Source organism: Microcaecilia unicolor, chromosome 3 (genome assembly GCF_901765095.1).
Source record: "Microcaecilia unicolor chromosome 3, aMicUni1.1, whole genome shotgun sequence".
Lineage (NCBI taxonomy): Eukaryota > Metazoa > Chordata > Amphibia > Gymnophiona > Siphonopidae > Microcaecilia > Microcaecilia unicolor.
In genome coordinates, this window is record NC_044033.1 from 369078659 (window position 1) to 369094101 (window position 15443).

A 15443-nucleotide genomic window follows, 5' to 3' on the forward strand; every position below is an offset into this window, starting at 1 on the left:
ACATGTAATTAACTTATCCAAGTGCTGCCACTTTTTTCGTTGTTGTTAAGAAAAATGCATTAATGGAATGGAACAGCCAAGGCAAAATGAATCCATGTAGAACTGAAACAGGAAATGTAATTCTAGAAAAGGCAAAGAACCAACAGGCTTCAGACTTTGGGAGACCAATAATAAGGCTATAATAATTTTCTGAAACACTTTCTACAGAGAAGTTGAAAAGTGACATCTCATACATGATTTTATTTGTTCTTTATGAAGGTAACAGTTGAACTGTTTACCCCCATAGATGTGGCTTGATTATTGCTCCAGCTCCTATTAGGTAAAAGCATGCTAGTATTCTTGGTTCATGTACGTTCACCAATCGAGAAGAATGGATAAAGATTCAATGCAGTTACAGAGGGAATGGCTATAATGGTGTGCCACAGGGTGTGAACATTTTCAAAAGAAAAGTCAATGAGGAATTTATCTTCGAAAATGAGCTTGCAGTCCTCAAAAACGTTCTTTTGGAAATTAATTCTCACCAGCATGTGGATCATGGGGCAAAGTACCCACACCCTTTCCATCTGCAATGTAGCATCAAGATTCAATTATTCAGTCTCCATGCATAATTAAACTTTCCCAGCCTACCACCATATTTTGCCTAGAATCAGTGACTCAAAATATTGGCATGTGCATTCACTAATACACCAAAATGCAATGTTGGATTTAATGTCATTTCATTTAACACCTCATATTTAGACATTTTGAGGATTCCTGTTCTTTACAGGCTGGAAACAGTATAGGGACATCATTTACTCTAATGAGATCATAACACATCATATTGTTTTTATCACAGACGACAGGCATAACAAGGCAGAAACAGAAAATAAATGGCTTATGTTATGTTTTGAGAGGCTTCTGCTAACCTGTAGGTTAAGGTGATGTGTTCACAATCACATGCCATCTTGGACTAGGTATATTTCTTTCCCTTATAGGTTTATAGTGGAGTGGAGGAGTGGCCTAGCGGTTAGGGTGGTGGACTTTGGTCTTGAGGAACTGACTTCAATTCCCACTTCAAGCACAGGCAGCTCCTTGTGACTCTGGGCAAGTCACTTAACCCTCCATTGCCCCATATAAGCCGCATTGAGCCTGCCATGAGTGGGAAAGCGCGGGGTACAAATGTAATAAAAATAAATAAAATACATTGTATATATATATATATATATATATATATATATATATATATATATATATATATCCCTATAAATAACCTACAAATGAATAGACAAAAGTGTTTCCAGTAGATCCAGCACTTGCTTTATCTGGCTGTGAGGATACAGATGGAGGACAGTGACCCCTTCCCTAGAGTTTATGCTGGATAGCTAGAAAACAACAATGGTGATGTTTGAAATAGCAAAAACACATAATTATATAGGAATCCAGTGCCCTAATATCATTAACAAGATGACACAATAATATGCTTTTCAGAACACAGATGTTTTTTGAGACATAATAGATATCCATAAAATGAAAAAAATGTTTAAATTGCACGCTTCACTGTTGACTATTTTGTGTTTCCACTGGGATCCATCACCAACCTAATCAATCAAAACGTTACCATGGAAATAGCAGGGTTATTCTATAATGAACTCTTCAAAAGGATGTGAAAACAGCCTTCTGTCACAGATGGGATGAACATCATATTAAAGTACAGTTGTTAAGTAATTGCAACTAGAAAAAGACAAACAAATGGAATTATATAAAGACAAACACTAGAAGAGAAGAAAAACCATGGGTTGATCGTGTAGGATGGTATTTCTGTTTTGGAATTGCATTTGTGAGCAGTCATTCTGGAGTTATCAGAATAAACACCGAAAATCAGTTATCTGTTTCTGCCTTTTGCTACTTGGAATTACAAATAACACAGCTATTACCAAGCATGAATCTATACTTCCAGAGCAAAGTTAACATTGTAAAAAAAATAAAAATGTGGGCTACTGTTAAGATGTGTTATTTTGCCAACAACATACTATTTTACCAGATGTCCTGTTTTATGCAATGAGACCTAATTACTAATAATGGATTAACAGTAAAATAACACATCTTAATGGAAACACACAATAATAATTAGGCAGTAATTCTGATGACTGTGCTCTGGTCGTGCTATGATACTAGAAGCTGAGTTGTGGGTGAGGGAGGGAAAAACTCACAGATATACACACATTAGACAGATTAGTGGCTACCAATTGAGACAGACGCATGAAGCAAAGCAGCCAGCACAAGCTAGAACCATTAATGTGAGTGACTGTTGGTGCATATGGCATGTGGAAGTAATGGAGAATTATTGTTGGGCTAACTGGAATAGTGGGTACTCCACATGGTTGTGATGGAGGTTGCCTTCCAATGAGGTATTTGCATTAAACTATTTGTCAACCAGTATCCCCCTTCAATGACATGGCATGACTCTCATTTCATATGTTATAATAGTAAATTGTAAACACTTTAAGGGAGGGACACCAGTATACAAGCACATCTTTAGAAAGGATTTCCCCGCAAGGCTGGAGCGTGGAGCATCAGTAGCAACAGGAGCAGCAGTAGGGCATGCTGACAGCTCACTCTTTGACAAGGTACACAGGCATATAGGCTGGTTTCCGACCCTGCTCTTCCTTTCAAAAGCACTGCATATTAGCATAGAAATATATACAAACTCAATAGCTGTGATAATTGAACAGTAACTGGGGAAATTCAGGAGAGGACTTCCCATTCGAAGTGTATTATTTATTTTTTTGCTTTAAGTGGAAGAAGCATAGAGGATCAGTTAAAGGAGTAAAATGTGCTTATTAAGTTGAGCCACAGAACTAAAAAGAACTGCTGCTCTTTAATTGAGTTAATGCTAATTAGGGCTACAGAAATTTTTGTGCTTTTGTGTTTCTCTGGACCAGTGATATATTAACACAGCTGTGAAACTGTGTGGTTTTCCACAGTAGAAGCTCAGTGAGTTTCATTGAGTTGAACAACCTAGAATTATTTAGAAAATGACATCTGACTAGAGAAGAGTATTCATTTGGTTCTATCTAAAAGCTGGTAGACATGTACTGTAAGTCTGACCAGCATTTGACACCACTCTGTGATTTCTGGGAATTCCCATGGAAGCTGTGAGTACTATCTTTGCAACAGTCATGACCCTGGCCAGATGATAAAGCAGAATATGAACTCAGAATTAAACTCAGATCAGAGACAGGAAGCTTTACCTGCCATCTTGTGATCATTTGAAACTACCCCATTTAGTGGCCCTTTTACCAAACTGTGGTGAAAAGTGGCCTTAGCACATCCTTTGCGGTTCATTTTTGCATGTTAAGGCCATTTTTACCACACGGATAAAAGGGCCAATTTTTCCATTTCCAGTAATAGCAATGCGCTAATTTTCCCATTAGTGCATGGCTATTAGCAAGTGAAGCCCTACTGCCACCTATTTTATAGGTACTAAGGGCTCACGCGCTAACCACATGGTAATTGGTTAGCACATGACAATGGAATTGTGCTAACCAATCAGTGCAGAACACACCCACTCTCCACTCCCAGACCTGCCCCCAGCCCTGGAAAAAAATGTATTTTTAGCACATGGGTAGCACATTCCAATCCCAAAACTACCATGGGAATGCCTGAGCGTGCCCCACAGTAAGGCATTTTTAGTAAAAGGGCCCCTTAATGATCTAAATATGCATACTCTGAAGGTAAAGCAGGGTAAAGAAGATATAGTAGAGACATTTAAATACCTCTAAGGGAATTAATGCACAAAAAACCAGACCTCTTTCAATGGAAAGGAGGCTCTGAAGCAAAGGCTCATAAGATAAAGGTGCAAGGGGTAGATGCAGGAGTAATCTTAGAAAAGGGTGATACATGCATGTAACTGCCTTCACAATGGTGGTAGTGGAGAGAACAATGGTATCTGAATTCTCAAAAGCATGGAACAAGTATAAGGATGTTTGATAGAGAGGAAAGGATTGTGGTGTTGGGCAATTGGTATGGATAAGCCATATGGTCATTATCTATTTTCAATTTCTATGTTTCTGTATATAAAAAAAATTATAGGCAAGCATTTCATTCAGCTACAACCCATCAAATGCAAAAAAGAATGCCAAATCATTTCCTTCTACCTAAACTTCTCTAACCCTATCATGAGGATTTTCAATTCAGCAAAATAACTTTTTTATGGCCAATTTGCTTTGGATAAATGTGAAAATGCTTTCGTTTCTTTACTAATTATAGTGTCCTGGCAGTTTGCTATTATTCTTCCAAGGCAATGGGAACTGGAGTCTACTGAAGCTACTTCACCGTATATGTTTATTCACAATAATCCAAGAGTTTTATCCCATTTTTACCATTGTTACAATAATGTAGCTCTCTCTAAAAGCTGGTAGACATGTACCATAAGGCTGTCCAGCATTTGTCACCACTGAACGATGTTTGAGAATTGCCATGGAGACTGTTAGTACTATCTTTGCAACAGCCATGGCCCTGGCCAGATCATAATGCAGAAGATGAACTCAGAATTAAACTCAGATCAGGGAGAGGAAACTTTACCTGCTATCTGGTGAACCTGCTTGCTGATACTCTATGGAGAGCCAAATCAGGCATTTCTGTTGGCCTATGGAGGAAAAAGGAGAATGTTGACTGGATCTTCCAGAATGAATGGGTTGACTCCCAGGTGACATCATCATGTGCACTGGCATTAAGGCTTTAAATCTCAGTGTCTCTGCAGTGTGTGGCTGCAGGTGCACAACTGTAGACTCATACTGTAACCCGATGGGTTAATAAAATAAAATTACCCAAGTTGTCCCAGAGTTCCATTGTGGCCAGCAGTGCAGGTCTTTAGAATTAGCTGAGAGCTGAGCTTCTGTTGGCTTAGCAACAGCTTTGCTGACTGTTAGAGAGAGGCTCTCTGGCTGGCAGTTGGAAGAGGAAGCTGGAGCACTGGAAGAGAGAGGTTGTGTGTCTGAGAGCTCTGTGAATGAGAGATTGGAAATAGGAGTAAAGTCTTTTAGAAAGGGTTTGGAGTGAAAGGGAATAACTGGGCTTAAATTTAGAGTGGCTTGGGAAAGCGAGTGCTGGCTAACCGTGGAAGTGAGAGGAGGTGCTGCACTGAGTGGGAGAGGCAGAAGTGAATTTGAGGTCAAAATAAGTTTTCATGGAGTGAGTTTGGGTGTCAGTAAGGGTATTGAGGTAAGAGTGGGAGTGAAGGTGTGACTGGGAAGAGGTCTAAATTAATTTCTTCTAAGTCTGGGAAATTTGGATATCTGTTGAATGAATTGCAGGGGAAAATAAGTTGAAGGGCTTAAATGAAAGCCAGTTGAGAAGAGGGTGGTAGTGGTAAGGGAATATTTAAAGAAATCAAATAGCAGGAAACTGTGAAAGAATTTTGATGAGCTAGGGAAATGTATGGGGAGTAATGTGAAGAAAGGTGATGGAATGTTGACACAGGGAGCTGATGATGGAATGTTGAGAGTCGTGCACATGATTGAAGGCTGTCAGTCACTCTTTCACAGCTTAGGGAAATAAAAAAAAAAATAGTAAAGGCCTGGAGAGAAAGGAAATTTTGGTTAATTTTATTTTGTTAGATTAAATTGGCCACAGTTTTTTTGGTAATACTTCCAACTAGTTTTAAAATTGTAAATTCAAAGTACAGGAGAGGCAGGGTTTTCCCTTCATTTTAGTTATTTAAGCAAAAGGTTTAGGAAGAAGCTTTATACTGGATCGGACTGTCGGAGTTCTGGAAAACAACACGGGCCCCCACGCAAGAAAGCCGGCACTTCAAAAAGAAGAAAGAATCCACTTCAGCTAAGTGACTTTGACATTACAGGGAAAAAGTACTTGGGAAACCACACGCCTGCCTTACCGGGGGGGAGGTAACAATACCAAAGAGAAGTATCCCTTTGGGACCTCTTCAGTGACACTTTGTTGCTGCTTTTGGCAATCTTGGGTTATATCAATATGAGGAAGAAGAAGAGCAAAACCAAATCAGTCCCATGGGTCTGCAATGGTGATTACTTGTCCCATGGATAAACAGGTCCTGCTTTTCATTTGGATGTGTTTGTTTCAGAAATGGTCCAGAAAACAAAAATGTACAATGCACAAAACCTTGTTCAAAATGGTATTTTTGAAAAAAAATGGACAATTATCTTTTTTTCGAAAATGACCTTTTCTATTCGGATTTTGGACTTTTAGTGCAAAACATCCAAAGTCAGATTTCATATGATATAATATAAGAATGTGTCATTCATTTGTCTGATTTATTCAGTGGCGTAGGAAGGGGGAGGCGGGAGGGGCGGTCCGCCCCGGGTGCACGCGCTCGGGGGGTGCCGACCCCGCTGGTTCCCTGCTCTCTCTGCCCCGGAAAAGGTTACTTCCTGTTCCGGGGCAGAGAGAGCAGGGAACCAGCGGAGCCGACGCAGCTCCGAGTGACGTGCACTCGGGGCGGATTGGCCCTCCCGCAGGTAAGAATGCGGTCCGGGGGGGGTTGCGCTTTGAGGGGGGCGCGCTGTGCTGCACCCCGGGGGGGATGCGCAGCGGCGACCCGCCCCGGGTGCCATTAGCCCTCGCTACAGCACTGGATTTATTTATTACTAAATATCTCAAACATGTGTACATCAACCAGTTGAAGTGAGTATGATTTACTGTAGAGTCAAGGAAAAGGCATAAAATGCCACTACCAAAGCTGAATATGGGAAGTGCAAGTGTCTCTTGGTCTTGATGAGCATCAAGGAACAATGGATGGACTCAACTAAATAGCGTGAGAAAGCACAGTTGGAAAATATTTGAGAAAACATCGAATGCTCGCATTGGCAGTTCCTGATTATTTTCTAACATAAGTCATTGTTACCATGTCCAACCTTTGTGTGATCCTGCTGCTCTAAGTACTGTTTATACCAGTTACACTGGATTTCTTTTGTTGTAACAGTGCTACTAGTGCCTGGACTCAAAGCTGAACCATGAGTGAGTATATCAAGGTGTAGCATAACTCCAGTGATAAAGCTTAGAATACAGAAAGCCACACATTCCTTAGAGTCTACTAACAGTCTGACAATACAGAGGAGGTTCAGCCAGATGAGGAAACTGAAAAATAGCTGCTGATGACATATGTAAGACAAATCCTGAAAGGGTAGGCAGTGCAGGGTCTTCCACACAACTCTGCATGCTATAGACACGCAAACACTCATGCACATTTACAAGAACATATAGGCAATAAAGCTGCAAAAAGAAAAAAAAAACTCAGGAGAATGACAGCCATTGGCACTTGTTGCACAAAGAAAAATCAATACAGAAAAATAACTCAAAGAAATCTTTGGAAATTAAGGGGTCAATATTCAGCTGATGGCAGTGAGCATTTTGCTGACTGCTGCCAGCATTATTTTCAGATATTCAATGCTGGGCCCTGTCCAGGCTTCTGCATTGAATATCCATTTAGGGGGAGGGGCAGTTAGCACATAAGTGGTTAAGTTACTGTTCAGAATTTAGTGCATAAAGATAGGGCTATGATTTCCGCAGTCACATTTATGCACTACACCTGGCTGATTAAGATCTAAATATCGGAACTTAAGTGGCCAAGTGAAGACTCCAACACCAGAATGTCCCAACATAGCCAGTTTTCACTTAGAAGATAACCAGTCATTTTTAGCGGAGACTGCCGATTAAGTGTCACTGAAAATGACTGGATAGCTGTGAACAAACAATTTAATGAGTCAGTAGCCATTTCTGGACAGTTCAATCATTTTGAATATCAACCAGTACAACTTTCCTTTTGCTTCTCTACTTATTCTCTTTCTTCTGTCATCTTTTCATTGTCATTTCCTCTCGGTCTCTCACTCGCCTAAATTCCTTTTTCTTATTTCTGATCCCTTGCTCTGGTCTCTTACCATCTTGTTCATCTTCCAAATCATCTTTCAAAAGATGTCAGTACCTTTTCAAACTCTCCCAAGCCTCTGAAAAAATATACCGTAAAAGTCTCCAAATTCTTTAACCTCCGCCAAATTACCACATGAAATTGCAGTATGGATTCCAGAAGGTCTTGATGTTCCCTCGGCCCATCTCGTCTGATGAACTAATTCAAAGCAAGTCAGTGGAGTCAACGCTACTTTAGAGATCTGAATTCTATCTAGATTTAGTGAGGTTAAGAAAACAGACACAAAATCCAAGGCACAATTGCATATATTCCAAAACAGCATTCAAATCAGAACACAGTTTGTTTGCAAATACCTACCAGAAGCTATTTACAGTGCTGACAGTTTAAAATTGCTTACACTGATCCTATATATATATATATATATAAAGGAGATGGAGTGCAAATAACTATAATCTTGGTGGGAATGGGCCGAAACCAGCAGCAGCAGTATGAATTAAAGTGGACTGAGCAGAATACACCAGTTAAGTTTGCTTATTGCTGAAGGGTTAATGAAGACAGCTAAGTACTGTTAAGCTTGTTTTATCAAAGAGCTTGATCATATAAAAGTAAAAATTGCTATACAGGAGGGTTTTTTTTCTGCCTATGATGATATTGCAGCCGCTTACTAGACTGCAAATAAATTTATGAGATTTGTTGAGGCTTTTTCCTCCTAGTGTCATTTGCTGTTGTGCAACTGAGTTTTGTGTGTGATTATAGATTAAAATTGCTGACATATTGTTCTCCCAAAGGCCAAAATAGAGGTTCTCCTTGCAACTCTTAAGATAGTGCAGATTGACATCAGTTTTAAGCTGCATATTTAAATATTTTAGTTAAAGAACATGCATCAGATTCTACCTGCAAAAGTCTTGTAGTCCACCAAGTCGAACATTATAATGGCCACAGCTGACCAAGTGACAATCAGAGCCACAACAAGAAGCAATGCAGTTGGGGAACTGAATGTGCTTAGCAGGTCCTCGGTGACCGACTTCTTCGACATTTTCACAGGAGGCTGAAGGACAGATCCATTCTTGTTGTCTATGACTGTAGTAGTGGTGAATGTGGGCCCTAAAAAGGCATTCGAAACGTTAAGGCAAAGAAAGAGTCAAATGTTTTCTTTCAAATACATTTTTTGCAAACATTTTATTAGTCAATATGCAACCTCTGGCAGGCAATAAAGTGCTGAATTAGACCTAGGAATTCAGGGGGTCTTTTACGAAGTGGCAGTAAGCCCAATGCGGGCTTACCACTCGCTAATCTAGAACTACTGCCGGGCTACTGCAGCAACCTGGTGGTAGTTCCCACCCCCAGGTGTTTACCTGGCGGTAATGGGGCAGTACCACATGATGCCCGGTTACCACTGAATTAGCACGGGAACTCTTACCGCCACCTCAATGAGTGGTGGTAAGTGCTCCCCCCACCAAATGGCTGTGCAGCAAGTGGTTCACGTCTTGCATAGCCATTTCTTAAAAAAAAAAAAAAAAGACAGCCTTTTACCCGCTGCGGTAAAAGGGGTCCTCAGCGCACGTCAAAAGCACATGCTGGCAGGCCCCCTTTACCTCAGCTTGGTAAAAGGACCCCTCAATGTAGGGCTTTACCTCTGGCTAGTGGCACTTAATATCTGAATATTCAGTGGGCTCCAAAAGTTAAGTACCACTGATATTCAGTACCACTGACCAGATAACTAAGGGCCCCTTTACCAAGCTGTGGAAAAAGAGGTCCTGTGGTAGTGTTGGTGGGTGGATTCACTGCAAGTCAAGGCCCCTTTTTACTGCAGCAGGTAAAAAGCATTTTTTTTCTGACATAATAATTTTATAGCAATTTGTAACAGTATACGTAATAATTTGGCCGCATGTGGTTGTAATTCAGTACTAGTGCCATATTCGCCCGTAATAATGATATTGTAAGATAAAGTGTCCTTACTGTCCAAGATACTTGAAATGGATTTCCCTATGTGAGACCAATACTCGTCCAGTAAAGGACAATAATTATGATATGTGGTGGAACACAGTCTGCCTGACTGCTAAATGACTGTCTTTATGTGTATGGTGTACAGCGCTGCGTATGCCTGGTAGCGCTATATAAGTGTTAAGTAGTAGTAAATATGAAAAAGTAGCTGCAGAGAAATGCGGTTTCCTTACAACCTTTAAGAAAATTTGGTCTCCTCTGCATAAATACTCATCCAGTTAATTAACACGATCAAGGATGCGTACTATTTTATTTTAACACTCATACTGCATGCATACTGTACAGCCAGATTCTATAATGTCACAATACAAATGTCTTTATACTCACTTGCAATGTATCATAATCACAGGCTCTTGAGCTGTAATTTATATTGTATTCTATAATTTTGAATACATAGTCTTAACATGTTAACTTGTTATTATGTCATAATTGCTTATTTACAATGTCACTTTGCGACAAAATTAATAAAAATAATTGAACTAAAAAATAAAAAATATTAAAAAGGCATTTTTTTAAAGGGAAATGACCCTGCAGTAAGTGAACCACTTTCCGCGTGGCCATTTCCTAGAGGAGCCCTTACCGCCACCCATTTAGGAGGCAGTAAGGGCTCCTGTGCTCACCCAGTGTAACCAAGCAGCACATGGGACTGTCTGATTACCGCTGGGTAAGCTCCCAGTGCTAGAAGGTAAAAAATGCTTTTTATAGATCCGGAGTTGGTGCACAGCAGAGGCCTAGACTACCAACAAACTCCTGGTAGGCCCAATTTGTTGTGCACCAATGTGGCAGTAGCCCTACCACCCTTTAGTAAATGAGCCCCAAACTAACCATAGCTAGGGCTACTTTTTTCTGCACTCCAACTGGTCCAGTTAGTTATCCGAGCACCAGCATTGAATATCAGTGGTGCCTGTATAACTTCTGGATTTGTCCAGACTCCTCCTGTGGACTATCTGGAACTAATTGGCTAGTGCTGTGGTGGTGGTCAGAGATAATATCCAGCACCACTCTCCAGTTAGGTGCTGTTAAGTATCAGTGTCTGATCTGATCAGCGCCATTTATCTGGATAGAAGCCTCTTCTACCCTGCTAAATAATGCTGGTTATTGAGCACTTACTCCCTTATTTTCAGTTGGTGGTGGGCAGTGCTTTTAATGTCCACTACCAGCGTTGAATCCAGATTTCCAAAGCTGGGCCATATACAATCACCGGCATTGAATATCCATTTTTTTTAAAAAGCTGGCTAACTTGATTGCACATAAAGGGGTCCTTTTATCAACCTGTGGGAAAAAGGGCCCTGCGCAAACAGCGGGGGCCATTTTTCCCATGTGCCAGGGCAGTTTTTTCCACAGCCGGTAAAAGCAACAAAAAAAAAGGGCCACACGCTGAGATAACTTTTACCACATGGCCATGTGGCAGGGAGCCCTTACCACCACCCATTGAGATGGCGATAAGGGCTCCCACGCTAACCCAGCGGTAACTAGGCAGCACGTGACAATGCCCAATTACCTCTGGGTTACCGCCACACAAGCCATTTCCAGGGGTTTTCCTTTTCTCACAAAAATTGTGTATACTCGTGGCGGGACTACCGACAGTGGCCGAATTGGGCCAGCGGTAGTCCCAGAAAGCAAGTGGTAAGCCTGCATTGGGCTTACCGCCGCTCTGTAAAAGGGCCCCAAAGATAAGACAACTAATTATGCGATATTATTTATGCACTAACACTGGCCAGTTAGCTCTAAATATTAGGAGCTAATCAGACTCCACCCCTGAAATTCCCCCATCATATCCATCTTGCACTTTGGCATTAACCAGTCATTTTCAGCAAAGAAAACCAATTTAGTGCCAAATTGAAAATGAGCACCAATAAGTGAGTTAACCTGTCAGTAACTGTACCCAGCTGGTTAACTCAGTTTGAATATCGGCCGGAAGACCCAATAGTGAAAGGATTTTTGCTCCTAACTTTGAGAGTTATGCTCCTAACTTGTCCTCTTTGAAAATTTTACTAAGGGTGAGTGCATAATTTTAAGCTCAAAATTCCAATGAGCTCCTAAATGTAGGAGAACAAACCGCGGATAGTAACAGGGGAGGATTTAGGGCAATGAACAAAAAGTTAGGAGCTTAGCACTGATTTTCAGAACTAGGCTCCTAAATTAGACTCATAAATCTAGGCAAATGAATGGCAGGTCTAAATTTTTTTGAACTTTTAAGCTCCTAAACTTTAAACTGAATTTTCAGCTGAAATCTTATGCTCCTAAATTTGGCTGGAAAAAAAAGACACTATTCCTGGGACAAGCAGTACAAAATGCTTTGCTCTGTGGATCTTGTCGGGTGATTGTGACCTGGATGGGCCACTGTCGGAGACAGGGTGCTGGGCTAAATGGACCTTTGGTCTGTCCCAGTGTGGTGATGCTTATGTCTTAATTTAAGAGCTCAGCTTTTTTTTAAAATATCAGACCCTCCCTTAATTTCTTTCCAAATATAGCTTTATCACCTGATATAAGGCTATGGTTAATTTAAAAGAAGTGCAGGCATTTTTAACAAAAGATGCCTGCAACTGTATGGATGGAGGTAGTAAAAGTAATTCATGAAATGATAGAACAACCAATATTCCAGATCTCTAATTTAATTAACTGACTGAAGTCATGCACTCAGTGGTGCTAATAGGTGCAGGTACGCCCAGAACTAGCTTCCAGCAGCCACTTTCATTTTAGTGGGAATGAAGGTAGTCACCTGTCTCTTCTGTACAGAGAGCAAGGTAATGCAAATCATCTGTGCTCTTTGGCTCTTAAGAATTAATATTTTAATTTGACATTTATAACCCACTTTACCAACAAGTTCTAAGTGGTTTACTTTTAACATTAACATTAATATGTAGCACCATTATGAATATTTATTTTATTATTTATTTATTAGGATTTATCACCTTTTTGAAGGAATTCACTCAAGGTGGTGTGCAGTAAGTATAGATCAAACATGAGCAATAGGCAATTACAGCAGTAAAAATATTCAAATAAACAATACAAAGTATGGCATAGTTTACTACTTACAATGTCAACACACTACGTAATAGAACATTTTAATTGATAGTGAAGGGTAACACAAAGATGGAAAATATAGATAGGTAAGAGAGTAAGAAGAGTTGGAAAGTAAGGTGACTAATTTAAAGAAAGTTTGCACATGAGGTCAGAGAGATGGTTAAATATTATCTTGAAAACTCCATCAGGGTCTCTGGCATTATAGAGAGAATAAATAAAGCGGATAAAAATATGGTGGCAAACAAAAGGGATACCAGTAATTAAGAGATACACAGGGTGACAAGTCCTGTCAAGTTGGAGGCCCTGCAAGCAGAATGTTAAGCTGACCTTTATTGCACTTTTATAGAAAATCATCTATTTTCTGGCTTGTGCTTTACAGGATTTTACAGATGACACAGAATGTCTTCCTCCAGGGCAATATGGGAGTCTCTGGTCCAAACAATTCAAAAAAGTTCAGTTTTACAATAATCATGTTCCTATCTAGGCAAGGGTGGAGCCAGAAGTTGATTGGGGCGGGGGCAGGGTTGGACTAGGGGGACCAAGCATTTCCTCTCAGTCACCTCTTGCTGCTGCCATCACTGCTGTTGTTGCCGCCGCCTCCCTCCGATCATACCTTTGCTGGGGGAGATGCTCAAGCCCTGCCAGCTATAGTTTCAAAACTGCTGTCTAAGAAGCAGGGAAGAAGGCAGGCTTTACCAGCCTCCAACACCAGCATTTCCACACAAGCTCAGTTCAAATACATGAACTAAGCATGCACAGAAGTGCCAGCATCAGCCGCTAGAGCACTCTACCGACTTCCTGCTGCTGAAGGAGCATGGGCTGGGCTCCAGCAGGAAAACTCTTTGGCTGGCGGAGCTTGAGCATCCCATCATAAGTACATAAATATTGCCATACTGGGACAGACAGACAGAAGGTCCATCAAGCCCAGCATCCTGTTTCCAACAGTGACAAATCCAAGTCACAAGTATCTGGCAAGATCTCCAAACAGTACAATACATTTTATGTTGCTTATTCTAGAAATAAGCAGTGGGTTTTCCCCAAGTCCATTTTAATAATGATCTATGGACTTTTCCTTTAGGAAGCCAGCCAAACCCTTTTTAAACCCCGCTAAGCTAACCGCATTTACTATATTCTCTGGCCATGTACTGCCTGCTACAATGTTGTAGGGAGCCTGAAACCAAAATGGGGGGCCTAGGCACCTGAGCCCCCCCCCCCCCCAATGGCTATACCACTAATCTACCATAGCCGGTCCAGGTCAAATTATTCAGTCAGACATTATTTTAACACTTTACGTTCACAGGCGCAAATGTACCTAGCTTTAAGGTTCAAGACTTCTCAGGTATCCTATGGGCTTCGTACATCTTGGCCCTGTAGCCCCCAAACTGCTGGAGAGCACGTTTCTAGAATGCCAGCATCCTGCTATTGGAGTGGAGGATTAGTCTAATGGTTAGAGCAGTGGCCTAAGATCAGGGAAACCTGGTTCAAGTCACTTAACCCTCCACTGCCTCAGGTACAAACTTAGAACTTGGGCCCTCTAGTGAAAAAAAAAATACCTGCTGTACCTGAATGTAAATCACTTTTATAGTGTTTGAGCAGTATATAAGAAAAGGTTGCAGGTCTAGGCTTTACTGTCAGCAAGCCCTTCTGGCCGGCTCAGTTGTAAGTTATTATGGCCACTTGGTGGCTCACAAGTAAAGTTTATATTGCTTGTTCTGTCAATCTGCCAATTTAAAGTCAGCTGATGCATTTATGCCCTGACCACGGACTCCTCAAACATCAAGCACCTTTCATAGAATAGAACTTAGTGCTGATTCTCATGCCCTACTTTGGGTGTGAGTATTTACACCTGCTGAAACCTGATGTAAATGACCCCAGTCTATAACACTGTATCTAAATAACCTTGACCTGCCTATGCCCCTCCCAAGGCCATGCCCCCTTTTAAGCTGCCTGCCATGAAATGTAGGCGCACGTGTTATGGAATAGGGTGTAGGGCAGATGTGTGCGTAACGCCTAATGACTACAAATTAAGTGCCAATTAATGCCAATAATTGATTGTTAACATCTAATTGACTAACTAGTTATGCATATATTTGGGATCCATACCCCAATACATGCAACCTGTATAGAATATGAGGATAACAGGTAAACGTGAATCGCTTGCTTACTCTTTCCAAAAATACAAGAACTAGGGGGCATACAGTGAAGCTCCTATGTTGCAAATTTAAAAGAAGTCAGAGAAAATATGTCTTCGTGCAACGTGTAATTAAACTCTGGAATTTGTTGCCAGAGAATGTGGTAAAAGCAGTTAGCTTAGCAGGGTTTTAAAAATGGTTTCGACACTTCCCTAAAAGAAAAGTCCATAAGCCATTATTAAGATGGACTTGGGAAAATCCGCTGCTTATTTCTAGGAAAAGCAGCATAAAATCTGATTTACTCTTTTGGGATCTTGCCAGGTACTTAGACCTGGATTGGTCACTGGTGGAAACAGGATACTGGGCTTGATGGACCTTCAATCTGTTCCAGTATGACAATG

At 40.9% G+C, this 15443-nt stretch overlaps 1 protein-coding gene across 1 annotated transcript in view; it reads right to left on the reverse strand.

Annotated features, from left to right (window-relative positions):
- The window catches only part of LOC115464763 (triadin-like), a 183520-nt gene that overhangs the window by 94026 nt on the left and 74051 nt on the right, over positions 1-15443 (reverse strand). Inside the window, exon 2 of the mRNA XM_030195116.1 lies at positions 8774-8983. Coding sequence (XP_030050976.1) covers positions 8774-8983 — 210 coding nt within the window. The remainder of the gene's footprint in view (positions 1-8773; positions 8984-15443) is intronic.